At 43.4% G+C, this 23,717-nt stretch overlaps 1 protein-coding gene across 3 annotated transcripts in view; it reads right to left on the bottom strand.

Moving 5' to 3' along the window:
• The window catches only part of LOC138949331 (uncharacterized), a 617,348-nt gene that overhangs the window by 3,975 nt on the left and 589,656 nt on the right, over window positions 1-23,717 (bottom strand). For all 3 annotated transcript variants that reach the window (XM_070321116.1, XM_070321117.1, XM_070321115.1), the window contains 5 exons: window positions 19,105-19,185; window positions 11,676-11,792; window positions 10,409-10,546; window positions 10,039-10,095; window positions 4,842-4,943 (listed from right to left, as the gene is read on the bottom strand). In XM_070321116.1, the coding sequence (XP_070177217.1) occupies window positions 4,842-4,943; window positions 10,039-10,095; window positions 10,409-10,546; window positions 11,676-11,792; window positions 19,105-19,185 (495 nt within the window). The remainder of the gene's footprint in view (window positions 1-4,841; window positions 4,944-10,038; window positions 10,096-10,408; window positions 10,547-11,675; window positions 11,793-19,104; window positions 19,186-23,717) is intronic.

Here is a 23,717-nt window from a genome sequence, read left to right on the forward strand (position 1 = left end):
ATGAAATACCGTGAACTGGTAAGAGTTATTACAATAATGATCAAGAGAACGTTGATTTCATACTAGTCTTAATCACGCAAATTTGTTCCTAATGCAAAATGTTTCCCTTCATTTAGGTATCCTATCCTAAGAATATCCCAGAAACAAACTTGCCCCTTCCCGCCACCATCACTAACCTCATACTCAGTATCCTCCACGTTTTGAGAAAAGGGGGAGAGAGAGAGAGAGAGAGAGAGAGAGAGAGAGAGAGAGAGAGAGAGAGAGAGAGAGAGAGAGAGAGAGAGAGAGAGAGAGAGAGAGAGAGAGAGAAAGAGAAAGAGAAAAAGAAAGAGAGAGAGATCTAGAGAGAGAGAGAAAGAGAGAGAGAGAGAGAGATGCCATCACCAATTGTCTAGCCAAGACTAAATTACCAAAGACACTATACTCTCACTAGGTATAACGAACTATCTTTTCAAATTCTTAATACAATGACTTTTTTCTGAATCTGGACTCTAAAACAATGTTTTTGAAGTTGAAATTCATTTAAATAAAGATAAATTATGGCCGCTGTGTAATTTTTGTCCACAAACAAAGGCTGTGCATCACGATAATGGCATTCGCTCAAAACAGGGGACCTATCTATTGCTAGAAATATACATACACTAAGAAAGTTAATTAAAAAGTTTCACACAATGATTCATGATCGGGAAAACTGTTTTGTGAATCAACATCCTTTCAAACTATCTATTTTTTTCGATTTGTAATGTTGAAAATTGCTGCAATTCTTTAAAACAGACTATAGTTTTTGAAAATGATGTTAGTGTATTTTTCAGGTTATGAACAATTCTGAATGATGCTAGATATGGCTTTCCGGATCTTGTCAGAAAGAACCCATTATTGTTATTCTGCGAATTAAGAAATGTTCCCCACTACAGTGGTTTCATTGTGTTTAAATCCACTTGATGAACTTTGTTGTGAAAAAAAAGTTGTACATCTTTTGACGTCATTAGTTATCCTCAGCATTTGATCGAACAATAAATAGTGACTGAGATCGCTCAAAATGGCTCCGAAGTAGCGAGGTTGGTGTGTGTGATCTGCGTTTTGGAGTCTTTCGCACACTCTGTTACTAATTTAAGTGATCCGGACGGTAAGATTAAACGATAGAACCACCAAGAAATCGTATTTTCAGCAAAGTGCACTCTATTCTTCAAGTCTTAATGATCGTGATTATTTTTACAGATAAAATATTCAACAAGAAGGGCAAAGCCCATACGACTCACATGCTTGACCTTTACATGACCTTGACCTTCAGCTAAACCTAGCAAGAACTGCTTTACACATTTTTCCTACCAAAATACATGTGACCTTGACCCAAGGTCAAGCAACACAAAGCTGTTAATTCAAGACATAGGAAGTACATTGGTGCTTATTGGCTCTTTCTACCATGAGATATGGTCACTTTTAGTGGTTCACTACCTTACTTTGGTCACATTTCATAAGGGTCAAAGTGACCTTGACCTTGATCATATGTGACCAAATGTGTCTCATGATGAAAGCATAACATGTGCCCCACATATTTTTTTAAAGTTTGAAACAGTTATCTTCCATAGTTCAGGGTCAAGGTCACTTCAAAATATGTATACAATCCAACTTTGAAGAGCTCCTGTGACCTTGACCTTGAAGCAAGGTAAACCAAACTGGTATCAAAAGATGGGGCTTACTTTGCCCTATATATCATATATAGGTGAGGTATTCAATCTCAAAAACTTCAGAGAAAATGGGAAAAATGTGAAAAATAGCTGTTTTTTAGACAACATTTATGGCCCCTGCGACCTTGACCTTGAAGCAAGGTCAAGATGCTATGTATGTTTTTTGGGGCCTTGTCATCATACACCATCTTGCCAAATTTGGTACTGATAGACTGAATAGTGTCCAAGAAATATCCAACGTTAAAGTTTTCCGGACGGCCGGCCGGCCGGACGGACGGACGGACGGACGACTCGGGTGAGTACATAGACTCACTTTTGCTTCGCATGTGAGTCAATAACAAAAAAGGCCACGAGTTCTTCACAATTGAGGTGCAGTTCGAGGCCGATGTCTGCTCTCTAATCGTAGGTCAGTTTTTAACACCAAAAACAACGCAAAAAAGACACGTTCGAACTGCGTATCTGCACAAGGTGAAAGCGTGATATTTTGTCTCGCTGTTTTCGGGACTTCCGAAGTTCCGTGAGAGTGACGTTTTCTTAGCTTGGTCATGCCAACTCTTACCTCAAATCAAAATATTAAATCATATTTTGATGAGGTCACGACTTGTCTGTGATAGCTCAGTGGATAGTTTTGGCAGTGATAGATATTCTCCAGCAGACATGTTCATGCTGTTACCTTGAAATTGGACCCATCACCCCCTTTCCACCACACTCACAAGCCTCATACTCAATACCCTCACAAATTCTGGAGAGAGTGAGACAAAGACACAATACACAAGAACCATAGTAAAACAAAATTGACCAAGTTGCGGCCGATATTTGACTCTATTGATACTGTGGGGGGGGGGGGGGGGGGCAGGGTGTTCTTATGCACTTGAGTTACTACATTTCTGACACTATGCCATCATAAGATGATTTCATCACCAATAGTCTTGCCAAGACTAAATACTTCAGACACTAAGTTGTGGCCTCGAATTAAATAATAACATCAGAGGTCACATACTCAATTTCCTGACAGCGTAGTGTATATGTTCAGCCCTGATCAATCTTCTCCTGCAAACTTGTTTATGCTGTGACCTTAACATTTGACGACAGAAAGCCAATGCTATATCTTCATCATCAAAACCTACAAGTTGTGAGGCTCTAGCTTGAAAAACATCCGAGAAAGCTCAACGTTCATGTTTTATTTGAATCGGCCATAGTCCCACTCACTGTGACTCTGAAATTCCACGAAGTTCAACCAGGCTGGGGTCAGGTCGGGGGGTCACCAAACCCTACAAGTGTGCAACGTGTTACGAGGTATGATCCCCCAAAAATGATCAAACCGCGAGTATACAAGTCTCAGGCCATTGGTCATGAAAAGTAATGTATCATTTGAAAGGCCAACCATGTAACTAATATACCTGTAAGAGATGACGTCATTAAGTTACTACGTCATAAATGACGAAGTTTTAAAATACGTCATTTCTGGGTTGTGCTGCAAAACGGGGTCTTTTGTCAAGCGCCATGAAAATCTTCACTTCTTTGAAAGAGTGTAGCTGGATGATGGTACAAAGACAATGTCTACACAGCTGAAGAACGTTACATGAATCAAAGCTGTTCCATATTCTATAATCTGACAAAAGAAAAGATAAATCAAAACTGGGGAAAAGAGGAATAACTCTTACAGGCCAACAAAACTTCCGGAAGCGCTTCAAACGAGATTAATGTAGCTGCTTTGTCAAGTTCAAGAACTAACATTAAAAAGTGTACATGCGAGTATAAAGTGCAAAACTTAAACTTGTATATGGAACAGTCCAGATAATTCCACCCAATGATGTTCCGCTTCAAAAGCTGAACGCAAAATGGGTGCCTCATTAGCTGACAGGGGACGGAAGGAGCATCAGGGTTCTCTTGCACGCGATCTGCTCAACTGTTGTGAACCCAGTAGACCCAAATTTGTTGTTATTGTAGTCACTGATTATGAGACTTTGGTTTCCTTCTACTTTAGTGCCAGAGAACACAGAAACAAAGCGTGTCTATACCAAAATGACGAGATGTATCACATTTATCTCACACGGCATTAATAGGTAACATGCGCCTTGAGTCGCCTTGTGTGGTAAGATACGTGCTCGATATAAACCTCGTAAATGAATAAATAAATAAATAAATTTGTAAGCGAGGTTTTCAAAGCAGAAACAGGGATATTCGTTGTATTTTTCGACCACGAAGGTTCCGTTGCTGTCGATATTCTGTGTACTAACAGCATTGTCATTGTCACGTACTATGCTGAAACCTTTTTACCCAAACTTACTTACGAATTTAGCAGTCAGCGACCAAACTGCAAAACCCAGACTTCCCTTCTCCTCCATGAAAATGTCAGTCTCCACAAAACAAGGGCCGTAACTTCATTCATAACAGACCAAATGATCCCATTTTTGCCTCACACATTCTTCAGACCTGATTACACCCCTTGTGATTTCTGGTTATTATATACCCTCTTTGAAAATCAGACTTTTTGCCAACAAGTTTCACAGCACCCAGGACCTAAAATAAAACCGTCAAATCAGAGCTCAAAAGCAACCCCAAATAAGACCATCTCAAGGCCTCTTCTGATTGGCTCAGGCACTTTGCATCGATGTAGGAGGAGAGTAGTTCTAATAAATGCTGTATTTTTGCACAGATACGCCAAACAGTCTCTGCGAAAATCACATTTGATCATTTTGTTTGGATCATACCTCGTAACGTTTTCGCTTCAAAACCATCCAACATAACCTCAAGGTTACATTTTGTTTTGTTACCGGCCAGCCAGCGGAAATACGACACTGCTCATTACTAAGACTAATTTATTACTCAGGGGAGTCAAAAATGTATGTCTATGGACGTGAACTGATACAGAGACTTGACTGAGGAGTTCCACCGGCTAAATTCCCAGGCCCGTTCTACCATGGTCCATTGCCACATTTCATCTGCCCCATCCCGCCCTCCTTCCCCCTAACATTAATTCGAAATAAGCATACAAAGCAAGAATCTGCTTCCCAAATAAAATAACAAACAGGTTTATGGACGAAAACACAACGCACAAACACACATAAATGCAACCACGCACACACAAGCGATTACACACACCACCACTTCAAAACACACACATGATACCTGGACTCATAAAACACTTACTGCCCTTCCGGCTTCTTTTTGCGACGAAGAAGCAGCAGCAAGCACAACACGCGAGGAACGCCAGAGCTCCCAGGAACGACCCGAGGATCACGGCCAGGTTGCCTGAACACAGAGTGCGTCTTTAATGTTAGTACACCAAAGGCACCATTTTGGAAAGTGTTCCGACAATTTGGATCTGAAAAAGCTCAAGGGATATTCGCTGTACTGTCATTTAGAAACTATGCCAAATGATCAAATGAATTGTAATCAGCTTTCCTGTGTCAGGAGTTAAGACTTTCGTTCGTCATCATATTTTATTTACTTTTCATACATACCCATTCGTCAAAGCAGATTAAGTCCGTTGGATTGAGGAAGTCAGACGTATAGTCTAGCAAACGCATGCACATTCCGTGCCATACAGGGCTAACACGCTTCGCATTAAGCATGTCCTTAAGTGGGCCAAGTCGTGCCATACAGGGCTAACACGCTTCGCATTAAGCATGTCCTTAAGTGGGCCAAGTCGACTATGCAATGAATACTTCGCGAAGCTGGCTGCACGGAGCTTGAGCACTGAATTGTGGGTAAACAAAGTATTTGGCGAAGTCTTCGCAAAGTGGACTTGGGGCTCCAATCAGGACCGCCTTTACATTAACACACACTGTCCGCTGGGGATATCACTGTCTGAAAACACCACCAAACACTGTCCGCTGGGGAATATCACTGTATATTGCTATTTAATATGTTACGTGCATTTCCATTGGTCAATTGGGCAAAACTGAGCTCAGTGCAAAAGTGATATCGACGACATTTCCGTCGATATCAGTTTTGATATCGACGACCTCTTCAGGGCCGGACTAGGCGAAGAGGAGGGGGGGGGGTTGCCAGTGTGGCGGCAGGGGCGGATCAGTTCATTTTATGGGTGTTTTTTTTCAAAAGTATATTGTGAAGATATAGGTGTGAAGGCGCAAAGCGCCGAGCCGACGGCGCGAAGCGCCTAGCTTGCTAGGGGGGTCCGGGGGCATGCCCCCCCGGAAAATTTTGAAAAAAAGGATGCAAAATGGTGCAATCTGGTGCATTCTGAGGATGATCATTACCAGTTTCAGGCAGCAGATTTTGTCACTGATTAATACCCCAAAAATTGAAACTCAATGTAAAATAAAGAAATGCATACCTCATTCAATATTTTTATTTTTTGGCTGGGGGGGGGGGGGGGTCCGGAAACCCTAGAACCCCCCCCCCCCCTCGTTGTGGGGGTCAGGGGGCGAAGCTGATGGGTAGGTCATATTATGAGATAGGAAAATGGTCGCTCCTTGCATGAAACGGCATAAAATAAGCAATAATAAAAAAAAATTAAATAAGTAAGGTACATGTTTAGGCTAGGGGGGGGGGGTTGCGCAACCCCCATAACCCCCCCGGTAGTCCGGCCCTGCTCTTTATTGCTTCCCCACTTCAAAAACAAAAACACCTAAATTTAAAAACAAAACAATATAATTATATGAAAATGTAAATATCCCAGAATTTAGTTGAGCAAGTGACTAAAGACTTTTTGAAAGAAAAAACATTTTGAAATACTGAAAAGTACAAGAAAAGAGTGAACAAAAAGAAATAATAATCAGAGGGAGGGATATGGAACAGCCAACACTGAGACAAATACTTTTGTTATTTCTTTACAGTAAATACAAGATGTCCAGAGAATTAGCAATATATCTAACATTGACTGACTGTGTGATGATATCTTCTGCTATGTTTCGACAGTGATATCAAAATCTCGACCTCTGGTCTCGATTTTGATATCACTGTACCTCGGCGAGGAAGACGCTGCTACAGAAGCTCAATGATTCTGGAGTTCCCCCAACCCATATAATGGAGAAATCAGGACATAAAAACATTCAGTCTGTACTCAGTTACGCGAAAATGTCCGACAACCAGCAACTGCAAGTTTCCCGAATTCTGTCAACCACGCGCACTTGCACAGTCTCAAAGTTGGGAGCTATGACGTCAACTACTGATGACGCAGATTCCAGTGCCTCGGCCTCAGGCGGAAACACACTCCGCCAGCCAGCAGTGACCTTTGATGCGCCCATTCATGGAGGAGTTTTCAATTTCAATTTCACAATGCCGCAATGAGTTTCTTCTTCGTCTTCAGTTGCAGAGCACCAAATTCCATTCAGTTACATTAAGTTGTGTACGTGTGTGTGGTTGTTTTTTTCTTCTTTTTTTTACTCCTAAGTTGATGAGGCCCAATGACAAGAATCCAAGATAAACTGGAACGAATTTATATTTCAAGCAAAGAAAGTGTTCGTGTTCTTGTTTGTTTCATTGCAATAAATTTGCGTTAATCAACTATGCGTGTTCTCTCTTTCTCTCTCTCTCTCTCTCTCTCTCTCTCTCTCTCTCTCTCTCTCTCTCTCTCTCTCTCTCTCTCTCTCTCTCTCTCTCTCTCTAAAAGGTTGAAATGACGTCAAGTGTAGCTAAAGATACGTCACTTCCTGGTTACACAATGGCTGTCGCACAAGTTCTTGATCAAGCAAACTGAACGCGAAAGTGGCTTCTACCGTGATTTCCAGGTTTGCATTGTGTCGGCTCTAATTTTTTCTTTCAAAATCAAAATAAAAGAATCGAAACTTTATTCACGAATACCATTTTGTGAGCCACTAAAACCAAAGACACGCCACACTATTTTCCTTCCACCATTCCTCGATGGAAAAGAGTTCGTGTTGTTTTTGTTTTAATTTTTGTCTTTGTCGTTGATCATTGTATACACAAATTACACAAACGTCATCTTGTGAGGGACCAAAAAATATTGAAACTCTCGGATGATTTTTTTGTGTGGTATCAACCTCGACCTACGGTCTCGGTTGATACCACAAAAAAATCATCCTCGAGTTTCAATATTTTTCGGTCCCTCACTCGATGACGTTGTGTAATCTCTATATATTCAACAGCAGCCTATTCACTCTATTTTGATTGTGACTGTCTTTTTTCTGTTCGAGCACTTTTGTACATGACTTTCTCTCCATTAGGTACAAATCATTAAATCTGTCTTTGTCTTGTATCACATCGCTCATCGGCGCTAACCATTTCATCACCAGGGCACATGTTAGATTGATACTGACCGGTGTCCCTCTGTATTAAGCAATGTTTTGGACAGGTTTAAACATAAGATAATCATAGTCAGTATCAACATGATAGACTTACTTGCTTTTTGCTTACGAGAACAACCACGCCCCCTGAACTCCGACCACGATTTTATAGCTTTATAGCCGCTTTTTGGAAAATGTGAAAATCATTAAAGTGTCGTTATATTTCTTCTTCTTCTGCGTTCGTGGGCTGAAACTCCCACGTACACTCGTGTTTTTTGCACGAGTGGAATTTTATGTGTATGACCGTTTTTTACCCCGCCATTTAGGCAGCCATACGCCGTTTTCGGAGGAAACATGCTGGGTATTTTCGTGTTTCTATAACCCACCGAACTCTGACATGGATTACAGAATCTTTTTCGTGCGCACTTGGTCTTGTGCTTGCGTGTACACACGGGGGTGTTCGGACACCGAGGAGAGTCTGCACACAACGTTGACTCTGTGAAATAAATCTCTCGCCGAACGTGGGGACGAACTCACGCTGACAGCGGCCAACTGGATACAAATCCAGCGCGCTACCGACTGAGCTACATCCCCGCCCCGTCGTTATATTTCAAAAGCTTTATCTAAAAAAATGTCTCAACAAGACAAATAATATCGAATTTCAGGATACAGCCATCAAAATCAGGTAGCTTAGACGTTCCAAATGAGGAGTTCTAACAAGCCCTGACCACTTTCCACTGCTGATGTGCCGTGCCCGTGCCGTCAGTTACCTTACTGCTACCCAGCATCGTGTCAATACGCTGTGCTGTGGCGGCATGTTTGCTCCACGGGGAGTGCCAGCGGTGGAACCCGTCTGGAGTCTGCTGCGTGTCTTCACGCCCTAGAGATCGACTGTGGTCGTGTTCCCATCACCGCCTGTTGACTGATGCCTCTGGTGCCGCCGTTCAGCTGAGCCCTCCGTCCGCCGCCCCGACCCCCACCGCACATGCCGCTGTCGTCACTGTAGATGCTGGTGGTCGGAGAGCCTCTACCCCGCCTCCTGCCCGTCGGGTGTCCATGTTGTCTACGTCTCTGCGCTGGAGGTGGAGTGGTGGGCAGCAGGGAACTGGGGCGGCCGACTGGGCAGCGATGGGAAGTCGTGGGACGAGGTGACAGCCTCCGTGTCGGGACTACTGTCTCTGATCTGTTGTTCCCGCTGCTCGTCTCGGTGATCCCTGGGTCTCTTGTGCAGACTCGTTCGCCCTCTTTAAGTTTCCAGGTTTTTTCGTTAACTGGCATGACATCGTATCGAACTTTGCACCAAAGGAATTCTGTTGCCAAGTTTCATGTCAAGTCTATGTTCCACTACGTTGATAAGTTCCTCTATTTCTGACAGTGGCCCTGGTTTAAGTTAAATGTCACCGCACAACATTGGAAACATGGCAGTGGAAATGTTTACATATCGGGAATGACATGCATTGCCAGCTTGTTTAACAGTCAGGTGTTTTCACAGTAGCATGTCCATCGTAGAATATCTATCGGTAGGTACGTAACACCGCGCCGATGGAAGAAAAACTGTCACAAAAGAAGCTCTGACTGACGCACCCTCCAGCGTAGAAGTGGACAGTGTCCGTGATAGAGTCATAGTGTTTGAAACACAGCACAGCACTGAGCGATCGTCAAAACACACGGGAATACAGAACGAGGGCAGCACGAGCCTGTATGTTAAGACCGTGTAGTAGTCCCACTTGAAAAATGGAGACTATTTGTGTTTCTGTTTTAGACGACGAACTTTGATCATGAATATTTTAGTCAATATGAGTTGAAATTGTCCAATTTGTGCACGGTGCAATGCAGGACACGTAGTCGTTTTGTAGTACAACAATTGTAGCAATTAGTGATCGAGAAATAGTTAATCAAGCTCCATTTTACCGGACGACCAAGAAGCACGTCTTACCAGTAATCTGAAAACAGCTCACCAGAGAGAGGGAGAGAGAGAGAAAGAGAAAAAGAAAAAAAAGGAAAAGAAAAAAAAGGAAAAAAAAAAAAAAAAGAGAGAGAGAGAGAGAGAGAGAGAGAGAGAGAGAGAGAGAGAGAGAGAGAGAGAGAGAGAGAGAGAGAGAGAGAGAGATGTGTTGATGTGACGTGATACGTACTCTTAGCGCTTTCATTCTCTTTGTTTTTGGGGTCGCCCTTTTTACCATCATATCCTTCTGTTAAACGAAAATGAATACATATAATCAATTGAAGGTAGAATACGTGTGTGTGTGTGTGTGTGTGTGTGTGTGTGTGTGTGTGTGAACGTGTGTTTGACATACACTCACTCTGTATCTCTCATCTTCCACACGTACTATCTGTTCCGCTTTCTCTCACCCGCCAACACCTCCTTGCTCTCTCTCTATCACCCACGCACGTACTCTCTCTCTCTTTCTCTCTCTCTAGCTTCGCTCTCTCTCTCTCTGTCTCTCTCGCTATCTCTCCCCCCCCCCCTCCCCCCATATCTCTGAGCAAGGGTTGGATACTGACCACAGGAGAAGTCGTGCAAAACGCCCACGCCTGGTTGACATTCACATTTCTGCGTGGAGCTACTACACGTGGCCCCCAGACTGGCGTCACACACGGCCACCCCCCCGCAGTCACTGCCGATCCTGCCCTTTTTGGGCGCTGTCAAGCATGTTTACAAGGCAAGATGTTATAATCGGATAGCAAAAAGGGTATTCAAAACGCAAAATGTTATATTTGGATAGCAACAAAGTGTTCACAACGCAAGATGTTATATTTGGATATTAACAATGTGTTCACAATGCAAGATGTTATATTTGGATATTAACAATGTGTTCACAGTGCAAGATGTTATATTTGGATATTAACAATGTGTTCACAATGCAAGATGTTATATTTGGATAGTAACAAGGTATTCACAACGTAATATTTTATATTTGGATAGTGACAAAGTGTTCACAGGGCAAGATGTTATTATGAGTTATCTATATATATAATACGACTTGTGTCTGTGTATGTGTGTGTGTGTATGTGTGTGTGTGTCCGCGATGCACGGCCAAAGTTCTCGATGGATCTCTTTCAAATTTGGTGGCCATATTCAGGTACACCCCGGACACAACCTGGTCGATGAGATATTTCAACACGTGCTCTCAGCGCGCAGCGCTGAACCGATTTTGGTTTTTCTCTGGATCCATTCCCAGTAACTCTTCCTTATCTTCTCCAGTGTTCTCAGCGTTTATCTCCCTTCCTTCGTGTGGCGTCAATCCATATTCCCGTTTCTATTTTTAGAAGGTCACTGTCGACAACGCTCAATCCATATTCCCGGTATACTATTTTTAGAAGGTCACTGTCCCGGCGAAGCCGGGTATTACTCTTCTCCAGTGTTTTGCGCGTGTATGTGTTGTCCTCAGATTGTGGCACTACCCAACTATGTGAATGACGTCAGTCGATACTATGCCCAGAATAAGGACATTTAATTTCAACCGACTTTCCAGACGTGATTGCGTGCACATGAAAATGACGTCGACGATAATGACGAAGACGATGACGAAGACGACGACGATGATGACGATAATGACAACGATGATTATGTGGATGACGATGATGATGACGATGACGATGATGATGACGACGCCGATGATGATGACGATGACGACGATGATGATTACGACGACGATGATGATGATGATGATGATGATGATGATAACGACGATATTGATGATGATATTGATGATGACGACGATATTGGTGATGATACTGATGATGATGATGAGTGTACACATGTACATACCACAAATAACGCCGTATGTCTGGGAGAATTCTCTGTTACAGGCACAGAAAGAGTTTTCGCACAAAGCCCCAGCCGAGCACTCGTCCGTTTTTTTACACACATGGGCTTTACCTAACCCTGCACACAACACGTCACACACATTACGTCACACTGTTCCGTGTTGTTACACACATAGGCTTTACCATAACCTGCACACGACACGTCACACACATTACGTCACACTGTTCCGTGTTGTTACACACATGGGCTTTACCATACCCTGCACACAACACGTCACACACATTATGTCACACTGTTCCGTGTTGTTACACACATGGGCTTTACCATAACCTGCACACGACACGTCACACACATTACGTCACACTGTTCCGTGTTGTTACACACATGGGCTTTACCATACCCTGCACACAACACGTCACACACATTATGTCACACTGTTCCGTGTTGTTACACACATGGGCTTTACCATAACCTGCACACGACACGTAACACACATTACGTCACACTGTTCCGTGTTGTTACACACATGGGCTTTACCATACCCTGCACACGACACGTAACACATATTACGTCACACTGTTCCGTGTTGTTACACACATGGGCTTTACCATAACCTGCACACGACACGTAACACACATTACGTCACACTGTTCCGTGTTGTTACATACATGGGCTTTACCATACCCTGCACACGACACGTAACACACATTACGTCACACTGTTCCGTGTTGTTACACACATGGGCTTTACCATACCCTGCACACGACACGTAACACACATTATGTCACACTGTTCCGTGTTGTTACACACATGGGCTTTACCATACCCTGCACACGACACGTAACACACATTATGTCACACTGTTCCGTGTTGTTACACACATGGGCTTTACCATAGGCTACCCTGCACACAACACGTCACACACATTACGTCACACTGTTCCGTGTTGTTACACACATGGGCTTTACCATACCCTGCACACGACACGTAACACACATTATGTCACACTGTTCCGTGTTGTTACACACATGGGCTTTACCATAACCTGCACACAACACGTCACACACATTACCTCACACTGTTCTGTGACGTTAAGCTGGTGTGCCTTACTGTACCCTGCTCACAACACTTCACACACACTACGTCACATCTGCTAACCACGTGATTAAATTAAAAATGATCCTGTCAAAACCATAATGACTCATAGACACACAAAAAACATTTTCTCGAATGCTGAAGAAGTTGGAGCATTCACATACTTCTGGCGTCTGGTGACATCCAGACATGACGCAAGTCAGGTTGACCCGCGAGTTTCAAGATCAGGATCGGGTCGAGTTCAGTTAAACAAAACAATCAAATGCTAACACGACTCTCCTTCGTCATTTCCCACGTACTCCCTCCCCATGAAGACGTACCTCCCCCCTCGTCGCCCGACAGAAGACTCCCTCCCTTCCTATCCCCCTACCCCAACCATGCTACCCATGAGAAGCTCCCTCCCTTCCCAACCCCCTACCCCAACCATGCTACCCATGAGAAGCTCCCTCCCTTCCCAACCCCCTACCCCAACCATGCTACCCATGAGAAGCTCCCTCCCTTCCCAACCCCCTACCCCAACCATGCTACCCATGAGAAGCTCCCTCCCTTCCCAACCCCCTACCCCAACCATGCTACCCATGAGAAGCTCCCTCCCTTCCCAAACCCCTACCCCAACCATGCTACCCATGAGAAGCTCCCTCCCTTCCCAACCCCCTACCCCAACCATGCTACCCATGAGAAGCTCCCTCCCTTCCCAACCCCCTACCCCAACCATGCTACCCATGAGAAGCTCCCTCCCTTCCCAAACCCCTACCCAACCATGCTACCCATGAGAAGCTCCCTCCCTTCCCAACCCCCTACCCCAACCATGCTACCCATGAGAAGCTCCCTCCCTTCCCAAACCCCTACCCCAACCATGCTACCCATGAGAAGCTCCCTCCCTTCCCAAACCCCTACCCCAACCATGCTACCCATGAGAAGCTCCCTCCCTTCCCAAACCCCTACCCCAACCATGCTACCCATGAGAAGCTCCCTCCCTTCCCAAACCCCTACCCCAACCATGCTACCCATGAGAAGCTCCCTCCCTTCCCAACCCCCTACCCCAACCATGCTACCCATGAGAAGCTCCCTCCCTTCCCAACCCCCTACCCCAACCATGCTACCCATGAGAAGCTCCCTCTCATTAAAGACCCCCATCCCCCGATCAGACCTTCCGCCCGTTTAAGACCAAGTTTTCTCAGATTTTCTATTCATAAACTCTGAAAGTTCACCCCCATTTTAAGACTACTTTTCGCAGTCATGATTTTCTCAGATTTGTTTAGGTCTTAAAATGACTATTCCACTGCATACAATACAATAGTAATCCCATTTGAATTTGGTAAGTAGTAGTTATCAGTACTTACTGATTGAGTTGCTTTGGTGTGTTTTGAAAGTGTTAGTACAGAAGCTTGTCATTATTTAAAAATAGCGGCTTACACACTGTTACTACAGACATGATACAGTTTTGTTTTAGATGCAAAAAGCATGCTAAACACAGTGCAGCAAGCAGAATGAATGAAGCAAGCCTTACCTTTGCACCAGAAAGCAGAATGAATAACTGCTAATCCAATACACCTGCACTCCATTGTGATAATCCACTGCTCGTGATATCCGATGGATTTTAGAATACATAGTTATATCTTGTTTTACACTTTTAAAGTGGGAGAGGGCAAGCATGAAGTTGTCTTTTTTCAGTCAAACAATCTATTTTGCGTCGTACTGTAATTATACATAATGTACATGAACCCGTTCTTCTCGGCAGTATTTGTGCGAGTGCCTGTCTGCCTGTGTGTGCGTGCGTGCGGGTATAATTGTGCGTCTGTTCCTTCAATCGTTTGCTCTCGTGCGCGTGTGTGTGTGTATGTGTGTGTGTGTGTGTGTGTGTGCGTGCGTGTGTGTGTGCGTGTGCGACGGTGTGTGTGTGTGTGTGTTTGTGTGTGTGTATACCCCCGCACCAATTAACACACACACACGCACGTAGGCTAAACAAAATCCAATCTTGACTTTCAACTTTATATAGGAGTTGTTCTTTGCTACTGGTCACAAGTGGGGATCAGCTCGCACGGACGCATTTTTCAATACAGTCTAGGGGAGAAACTGGTCACAAAGAACCCAGTACATGCCAGAGAGATAGGAGAATTGCCACAATCAAAGAAAATACCACAATCATTCAATAGATATGGAAATGTTAAGATTTACTGTGAAAATGCTAGCAAAAATGGCGACCAAAAACGGGAACGCACATTAGGAGTATTTTTGCCGACTTACCTCCCGTTCTGTGTTGTTGATAATAGTCGTGTCTGTGCTGTTTTTGTTTAAATAGTATCTAATAAAACTGACGCAGTTCTTGAAATGTTGCAAATTATTGTTGTCTTTGTGAAATGCGAGAGTGTTCTGAGGCGTAATCTGCATACGGCTGATGTCACACATAGGGTACCCCACTTCGATGAGCGTATCACTCCAAATGAGCTTCATAGTAGAAAAGCAGATACACTACCAAAACACTGCATAACAGACCTACAAGACTGAGCCAGAATCATTGAAATTTACTTCCTGTTTGTTCACGCCGTCGCACATGCAACGCAGGTTACCATCGCCTTCGATTCAGAGTAACTCCACTCTGACTGAATTACCATCGAAACGCAGATAACGAACTGATTCGGAGATTACACACCACACATTTTTGATATTTTACACACAAATGTCAACTGTGTTGTGTCGTGATAAACAGTTCCGACATTCTGGGTTCAAGTGCTGCCGGGAGCAATATATTTGTATATGTATATTTTTGTATTTATCTTTTTCTTTTTAGGCCTCAATTCCATTCAGGATGCAACAAACCGGTTTTTGCCTCTGTGTTCATTTTTTTTTAACTTGCGTAAAGAAACCTTCCTATGCTTTAAAAAAAAATCCAATCTTGATTTTCAACTGTACATAAACATACATCGTCAACGTAATCAGAATTAAAAAGGGAAAACAAATTAAAACACCGATGAACAATATTGTCTTTTCTAAACTACTTGCCACACATTTTCCCAATTAATAATGTAAAAGTCACTCAACTTAATTATTTTCGGTCTACTACACGTTATATCTTGATACTCCAACACAATGTTCTGCCTTTTGAACTTTACCAGTAACCCACATTTTCCCTATGACCAATCTATGTTTGTCCAAAACAGTTTTACCGATATACAATCATTAAAAAAAAAGTTCAACATAATCATTTATTTTTCTCCCTAACATTCAGGCCAACAAAGTCATTGTCATAGGCAGTCATTCGATTCCAAGATTTGATTTATGAAGTCTAATATCGCGCGCGTATCTCCAGACTCGGACTCAAGGCGCAGGGATCATCACAGCTTTGAACCCACCCTTTCGTTTAACCAGTCAGAAAACAACAACAATCACGCTGTTAGTACTACAGCACGCTCAACGTTCGCCTTTTTGAACTCGCGATGAGATTTGTTTCTTCTGGTCGCCAAGCTTACCGTTAACAAACGCATGCGCACTAGTTGGGATTCCCCCAATTTTCGCGACTTGACCGAATACTCTCGAAGTCACCACTACGGCGTTCATGCATAGTGAACAGTTCGGAAGTGAACTTCGGGAGTTCCCACTTCCCAAATAGGCCTCCACTTCCAGGGTTTCTCACTTCCTCCTTATGCATGCGGGCCCTGATGTCATGTCCTGAACTTTCACAATTCATTTTGACGGCATCAAAATGAGCACAGTCCAAACAAAAACAACAACATTAAACAGCATAGATACCGACACATACACTTTTCTTTAGATAAGGCACATATTCATTTCAGCTCAGTAGTGCTTGCTTTCCACCGAACAGAGAGCACAGTGAGTGGGAGTAGACACTCGTCCCAAAGTACTGACTAAACCCATGAACCCCCCCCCCCCCCCCCCTTACCCATTTTTTCTCCCAGGCAAGTCTTGCTTCAATACATCTGTTTATTGCAACCAGCAGCATAGCATCTATGCTAACAGGTCTAAGTACCGGTAAAGTTACAGGATTCGGGGGGACTGAGATATGGGGGAATTTGTTTAAAAATCTGGAGTCCATTTCCTGCTTAGTGCCAAGCGGCCAGTTTCACTTGAAGCTGCCTACTATCAATTACAGTGGTGATAAACATCCCTGGCTGGACACACAGCTAGCTAATTGCCTGGCTGACAGACTGGTGCAAGAAAGTGTGAAGGGAATTAGTTGTAAATCTAGAAATAGCACTTGCCAGAGATAATGAGACTCTGCTGGCTTCCATTTTGGATTTCCATTGCCCTGGTAACTAGAGTCAGTGCGGGCACACTGGCAGGAAAAGCTTGGTCAGCTGAGTCAGCTAGGCCATGAACCGAATTCTGACCTGCACTGCTGGGCTGAGAAAGTGTGTCCCCCACCCCCTCCCCCCCCCCCAAAAAAAAAAAAGTTGTTCCAGCTTCATACAATAATGTTCAAGAGAACATTCACGTCTGACTGATTGACACGAAATTGATCCTACGGCAACCAGTATCAATCCATTCAGTGATTGAACCCTGAGAATATCCCACATATGTGAACAGCTCAGATCATGGGTCAATAAAGTGTTACACAGATGGTCAAAATTAAAGTACAAGATATTGCACTGGAAGTGGTACTACACTGTTGCTTAGTGTCTGTATGAAGCTACAAGGTGAAAATACGTAGAAAATAGAAAAAGAAAAACACGATTCTCGACTTTGATGGGCTTTTTCTGCTCGTAAACACACATTCTTCTACTCATCACAGCATGCCCCATTATTGAGTTTAAAACACCAATTAAATTTGTTTTGAATAAAACTCACAATTTTACAATAAGAATTTAGAGACCTGAATCAATTAGGTATATCATACTTAGTTTGACTTTTGCAAAACTAAGTAATTACACATTTAATTGAATCAGTCAGACAGACGGAGACATAGAGAGACAGACAGAGGGCAAACAAAAATCTAAGAAAGAAACCCCTTTAAAAATGTTACCATGTTTGAAATGAAACATCGCAAGGTGAAGCCATAATTTATCCCCTTTTCTTATTGTTTGATTCATGCTTAGCAGTTTAGTATGCTTTGTTTTCTTCTCAATTCAATGGATGGCTATAAAATAAGCATTTAAATGTGAAGGTGTTAAAATTACCCATGATCTGAGCTGTTCACATATACAAACTTGCAGCACCCCGACCCCCTTCCCACCACCATCACTAGCCTCAAAATCAACACCCTCTACATTAAAAAAAAAAAGAGATGTTTTACAAGAACCATAATTTTTATGACCAAATTAAATTTTGGCTGGCCAAGACAAAGCATATGTACTCAGACACTTGCATGACCTCATTATTAATACATAGACATCATAACAGAAACTAAGCTGTGACCAAATCAAACAATCATAGTTTGAGGAGGTCAACTCAGTGGATATTTTCAGTGGTGAACATTTGTTCCAACAAATATTTTCATGCTGTGACGCTGAAATTTGACGAAAGGCTCATTTTTGGTGATGTCTGCTGAAATGTGGAGGCGTATGCTCCCAAAATAACAGAGAAAACCTCAACGTGAAGTGTTTACGAACATGACCCAGCTGAGACCCCCAAATCTGAAGAGGGTTTACCAAACAAGGGTCATGTCGGCAGATGATCAAACTTTTGAAGTGTTCAAAGTTTCATAACTCTAGCTTCAAAGACGCTAGAGATAACGTCAATGTTATGTTATTATCAATCGACCATGACCCCCTGAGATCCCATATTTAACGATGGACAACCAAAAAGGGGTCACTTTGTGAGATTCTCAAAACCTAAAAGTTTTAAAGGTCCAGCTTGAAAAACATCCGAGATAATCTCAACGTTAAGTATTTTGTCCACGGTCGGATGAGTCTTAGTATTCACCCGTGTTCCTTCTGTATGGGCGGCCGGCCGACCCGTCCATCTATACAGACGGACACGGATGCATGAATACTAAATACTCACCCATTGCTCAGGTTAGTCAAAAACGAGTAAAAACTGTTTCTGACCCTAGTCTTTTGAAACTTTGACTCAGAATGTCCACAGCAAAATCGGATTTCGAGATGTTGCATTTTCTTTCCACAATAGGGGACCGTCATTGTAGAAAGTACCACAGAGCTCAGCGGACACTACCAGTAGTGACACTCCTTTGACGCTACGGTAAAACAATGAACTGAGATCTGCATAATTTTAAAGAAGAAACGCCGTGTATACAACGTCCGCCCAATGATTTGTCTTTGAGAAGAACATGGGTCGGAAGGGTTTGTTAACTGTAGCGTCAAGAGCGTGTGTCCACTGGTTATTTCCCCCGAGCAGTCTGACAAGGACGATAACTCACTGCATTTACAGAGCGAGTCACAGAAAGTGCCGCTCGCACAGTCGCTGCCGAACGGACTGCACTTCCCGTTGAAAGCGGTTCCTGAAACACACGTACAAAGCTACAAGTCACTGGCCCTAATAGCCCCATTCCATACATCCGTTCTAGGTCCCGTTCCCGTATCGACCAAGGAACGGAACGGGAATGGGAGGGATCGGGAGGAGACCTTAATGAAACCCCAATGGACGTTAACGGAACTCCTTTGAACGGTAGGAACGGTTGGGACGGGTGAGTTCGGGCTGCATGTTCAAAATGTTAGCCATTCCTCGCCCGTTCCAAATGAACGGTAATGGAACCGTAACACATCGGTAGCGGAACTCATGGATCGTTAATGGAACTTAACGCAATGGTAACGCAACGCTAACGCATCGCAAGTGAGCGGCTACCACAGCACTAGCGCTCTCACACGCTGCGTTGTGATACCCCCATTCCACATATCCGTTCTAGCTTCCGTTCCAAGCCGTCCTGAGAACGGTTGCCACTACAATCAGACGATGCGCAAAGATGCCAAAAACGACCGGTTTTTTTTCGTAGTGGCAGCCGTCCTCAGGACGGCTGGGAGCGGAAGCTAGAACGGATGTGTGGAATGGGGGTTTAACAATGCTATGGAAGTGAACGCACCCAGAGCTACAAGTCACTGGCACTAACAACGCTATGGAAGTGAACACACCCAGAGCTACAAGTAAACACCCCTAGTGCTACAAGTCACCGGCGCTTACAACGCTATGGAAGTTAACACACACATAGATACAAATCACTGACGCTAACAACCCTATGGAAGTGAACACACCCAGAGCTACAAGTCATTGGCGCTAACAACGCTATGAAAGTAAAGCGTTGGTGGGGAACCCTGTGTACTGTCCACTAAATAAAACGCTTTAAGGTGGAGATTAAACCAATTAATACCTACAAAAGTCACAGTTTTCAATTGCTTCGAGCGTCTTTGTTTCTTGACCAGTACTCTTGATTTTGGTACCGTTGTGTTCCTAAGACTCTGTACTTTCCTTTGACATAAGGCTCACTGTGTATAACTGGATCAAACACGTGATAACCGCTAATGAATAAAGTAATTAGTTTGTTCCGATTAAGGTACATACAGCGACTAATTGGAACCTGGCAGTGAGAATAGTATCACCGCAACAGTTCGTCTTCATCCTTATGTACCCGTCTACGTATGTTCGGTTTTGATTATCTGCTAGAGGAAGTAGATATCGACAAACTAATAATTATGGCGGCCATTTGCATTTCATATTTTCCTATCTGCATCCTCTTGCAAATAATTAAAACCAAACATACGTAGACGGGTACATAAGGATATAGTCCAACTGTTGCGGTGATACCCTCCACACTGCCAAGTTCCAATTAGTCGCTGTATGTACCTTAATCGGGAAAAACACTAATTACTGTAATCATTAGCGGTTATCACGTGTTTGATCCAGTTATACACAGTGAGCCTTATGTTAAATGAAAGTGCATAGTCTTAGGAACACAACGGTACCAAAATCAAGAGTACTGGTCAAGAAACAAAGACGTACAAAGCAATTGAAAACTGTGATTTTTGTGGGTATTAATTGGCTTAATCTCCACCTTAAACAAAATTATTATTCAAAAACGTGCATAAACGTCAAAGCTGTGACTGCGTCGCTCAGGGCACAGGTCGAGCGACGTGTGGACACACACCTCTTGCTAGTGATTGGCCTACGATGTCATGTGTAGCTTGCCTCAATGTTCCCAAGGAAAAGCAATTCTTTCACAACCCACGAAAACCGTAATGGGTCTATTTCATGAAAAAATGGTGGCCTGGTGACCGACTAGCGCCTTGGGCTTTACGTTAAGAAAAGCTTGATTCGTATCAAGATTTTATTATCAGGCCCGCCGGGAAAAAAAGTTTCATTAGAAAAATATTGAAGGTACTCGTGTCAGGACTGGGTGGCCGAGTGGTAACGCACTTGCGCTCGGAAGCGAGATGTTGCGAGTTCGACCCTGGGTCAGGGCGTTGGCAATTTTCTCCCCCCTTTCCTAACCTAGGTGGTGGGTTCAAGTGCTAGTCTTTCGGATGAGACGAAAAACCGAGGTCCCTCCGTGTACACTACACTGGGGTGTGCACGTTAAAGATCCCACGATTGACAAAAGGGTCTTTCCTGGCAAAATTGTATAGGCATAGATAAAAATGTCCACCAAAATACCCGTGTGACTTGGAATAATAGGCCGTGAAAAGTAGGATATGCGCCGAAATGGCTGCGATCTGCTGGCCGATGTTGAATGCGTGATGTATTGTGTAAAAAAATTCCATCTCACACGGCATAAATAAATCCCTGCGCCTTGAATATGTGCGCGATATAAATTGCATAAAAAAAATCCCTGTGCTTAGAACTGTACCCACGGAATACGCGCAATATAAGCCTCATATTGATTGATTGAATGATTGAAACAATTTAGCGACAAATAAAAGTCACTGAATGGTCAGTTTTGAACACAGATCGGAAAAACAAAGACCAAGGTGCCACAATGATCTATAGTAGGTGCGATTCAAACGCATCTTATACAATCATTGCCACATAAGACAAGAAAAGCAAACTCAAATGCTTTATACAACTCTCCTTTGTCAAGTTCATTAGGGTTTTGCAGGTCTTAAAAGGAGGATTCGACTACCTATGACCCTGCCCCCCCCCCCCCTCCCCCCCCCAAAAAAAAGCTGTTCCAGCTTCATATAATAATGTTCAAGAGAACTTTCACATCCGACTGATTGGCACAAAGTTGATCGTTATGTGACCTGTGACAATCCATTTGGTTATTCAACCCGAAGAATATTTCCCATACTTATACTTTCAAAACTGCTAACCTCCTTCCCACCACCATCACTAGCCTGACACACTCAACATCCACCATTTTTGTTGTTGTTGTAAGGACATTTTTAGAAAACAAGAGGCGAAGCCTTCAAGGCTCACGTAAGAAATCGACAAACAGTAACACAAACTCAATCACTCCGTCACACATACACACATACACACACACACAGTAAGCATAGGTGACACTGTGCAAGAAAGCGAGACACTAGATCTAGATCTGTCTGTCTGCATGTAGCCTACTTACAGGGACACGACTGCCAACTAGTCTCGGCCCGCTCAAAATAACAATGACCGAGACTTTCAGTAATTCCTTCGCGTGACGTCTAACCCTCTTACGTCATAATGTGACGTCTTCAAATGACGAAATGTTAAAGTTTCTACCACAGACATACACACGCACAAACAAACACACACACACACGCACAAACGCACAGACAGACAAAGTTACGATCGCATAGGCTACACTTACGTGAGCCAAAAAACAAGAATCATAATAATTACTCATTTTCTTTACCAAATTGAGTTTTGGCTAGCCCAGACATAATATTTATACTCAGACACTTGAGTGACCTCACTTCTGGCACTTTGATGCACTAAGCTGTGACCAAATTAAACAATGACATCATAGCTTGATGACCTCAAGACTTAGTTTTTTGATAGCTCAGTGGATAATTCAGGAGTGAAAATCTTCTCCAGTGGCCGAGGTCTTGTCGGTAGCGCAAATAAGTTAGGTTACGCATGGAGTTACGAACACGTAAAGCCTACATATTCCGTAGCTCCGCAAATGCGTAACTTGGTGGTCACGACGCTTGCTTAGTCGTTTGCGGAGTAACGAAATACGTAAGGAGCTAACGCTGTGCGCAAAGTTGTACTATTTTTAGTGAAGGGGTATATCCCATGAAGTCGCGTCTAACTAGTGACGTCAAAAGCCTCAAGGAAGTCTATTAGTCTCGGCGATACGGAGAATTCTTTCTTTTTGTGTACTTTACGTCATGCTGTTGTGTTTGATTACGTAATATAGTATTTGTTTTGTTCTTTATCACGTACGTTGACGAAGCTGGAGCACCAAAGCACTGCGGCGGACATTTTAGTGAAGTTGAAATCCACACCTTGCAAGAAAAAAAGAAGCAAAGCAATGAGGATCTGTTCAGCAACGTCCGTTGACGGCTGAAGTTCTGCCGCAAAAGCATCCGAAAAAATAACGTGCTGCCCGCCATGTTTTTTCGCCACACGCGTGCTGCGCAAAGGTTTACGACAGGGGGGGAGCTGTCGTAACTTTACGGTGAACGTAGCGGCGCAAGTTTCGCTACGCTCGCGTCATGACCACCACGTTTTCATCTTACGGTGTCCGTAGGCTCTGCGCATATGCGTAAAGCCGCTACGTAGCCGACAAGACCTCGGCCACAGCAAACATGTTCATGCTGTGACTCTGAAATTTAATGAAAACACGCCATGTCAGCTGATTAACAACACCTACAATGGTATGACATTTGGACGCTTTTGGTCCCAAAATAACGGACAAAACCTCAATGTAAAGCTTTTACGAAAATGACCCTGTTGTGACACCAGGGTCGGAGTCAACCAAACTAGGGTCATGTCGGTAGATTATCAAACCCTTGAACACGGTGAAAAACCGGCTATAAACTGGTAAGCTGGTGAACGCTGGTAAACAATCGCTTCGGCCTGCATTTTCCCGTTTTACCACAAAGTTGTCTCTGTCTGGAA

Source organism: Littorina saxatilis, linkage group LG15, assembly GCF_037325665.1.
Source record: "Littorina saxatilis isolate snail1 linkage group LG15, US_GU_Lsax_2.0, whole genome shotgun sequence".
Lineage (NCBI taxonomy): Eukaryota > Metazoa > Mollusca > Gastropoda > Littorinimorpha > Littorinidae > Littorina > Littorina saxatilis.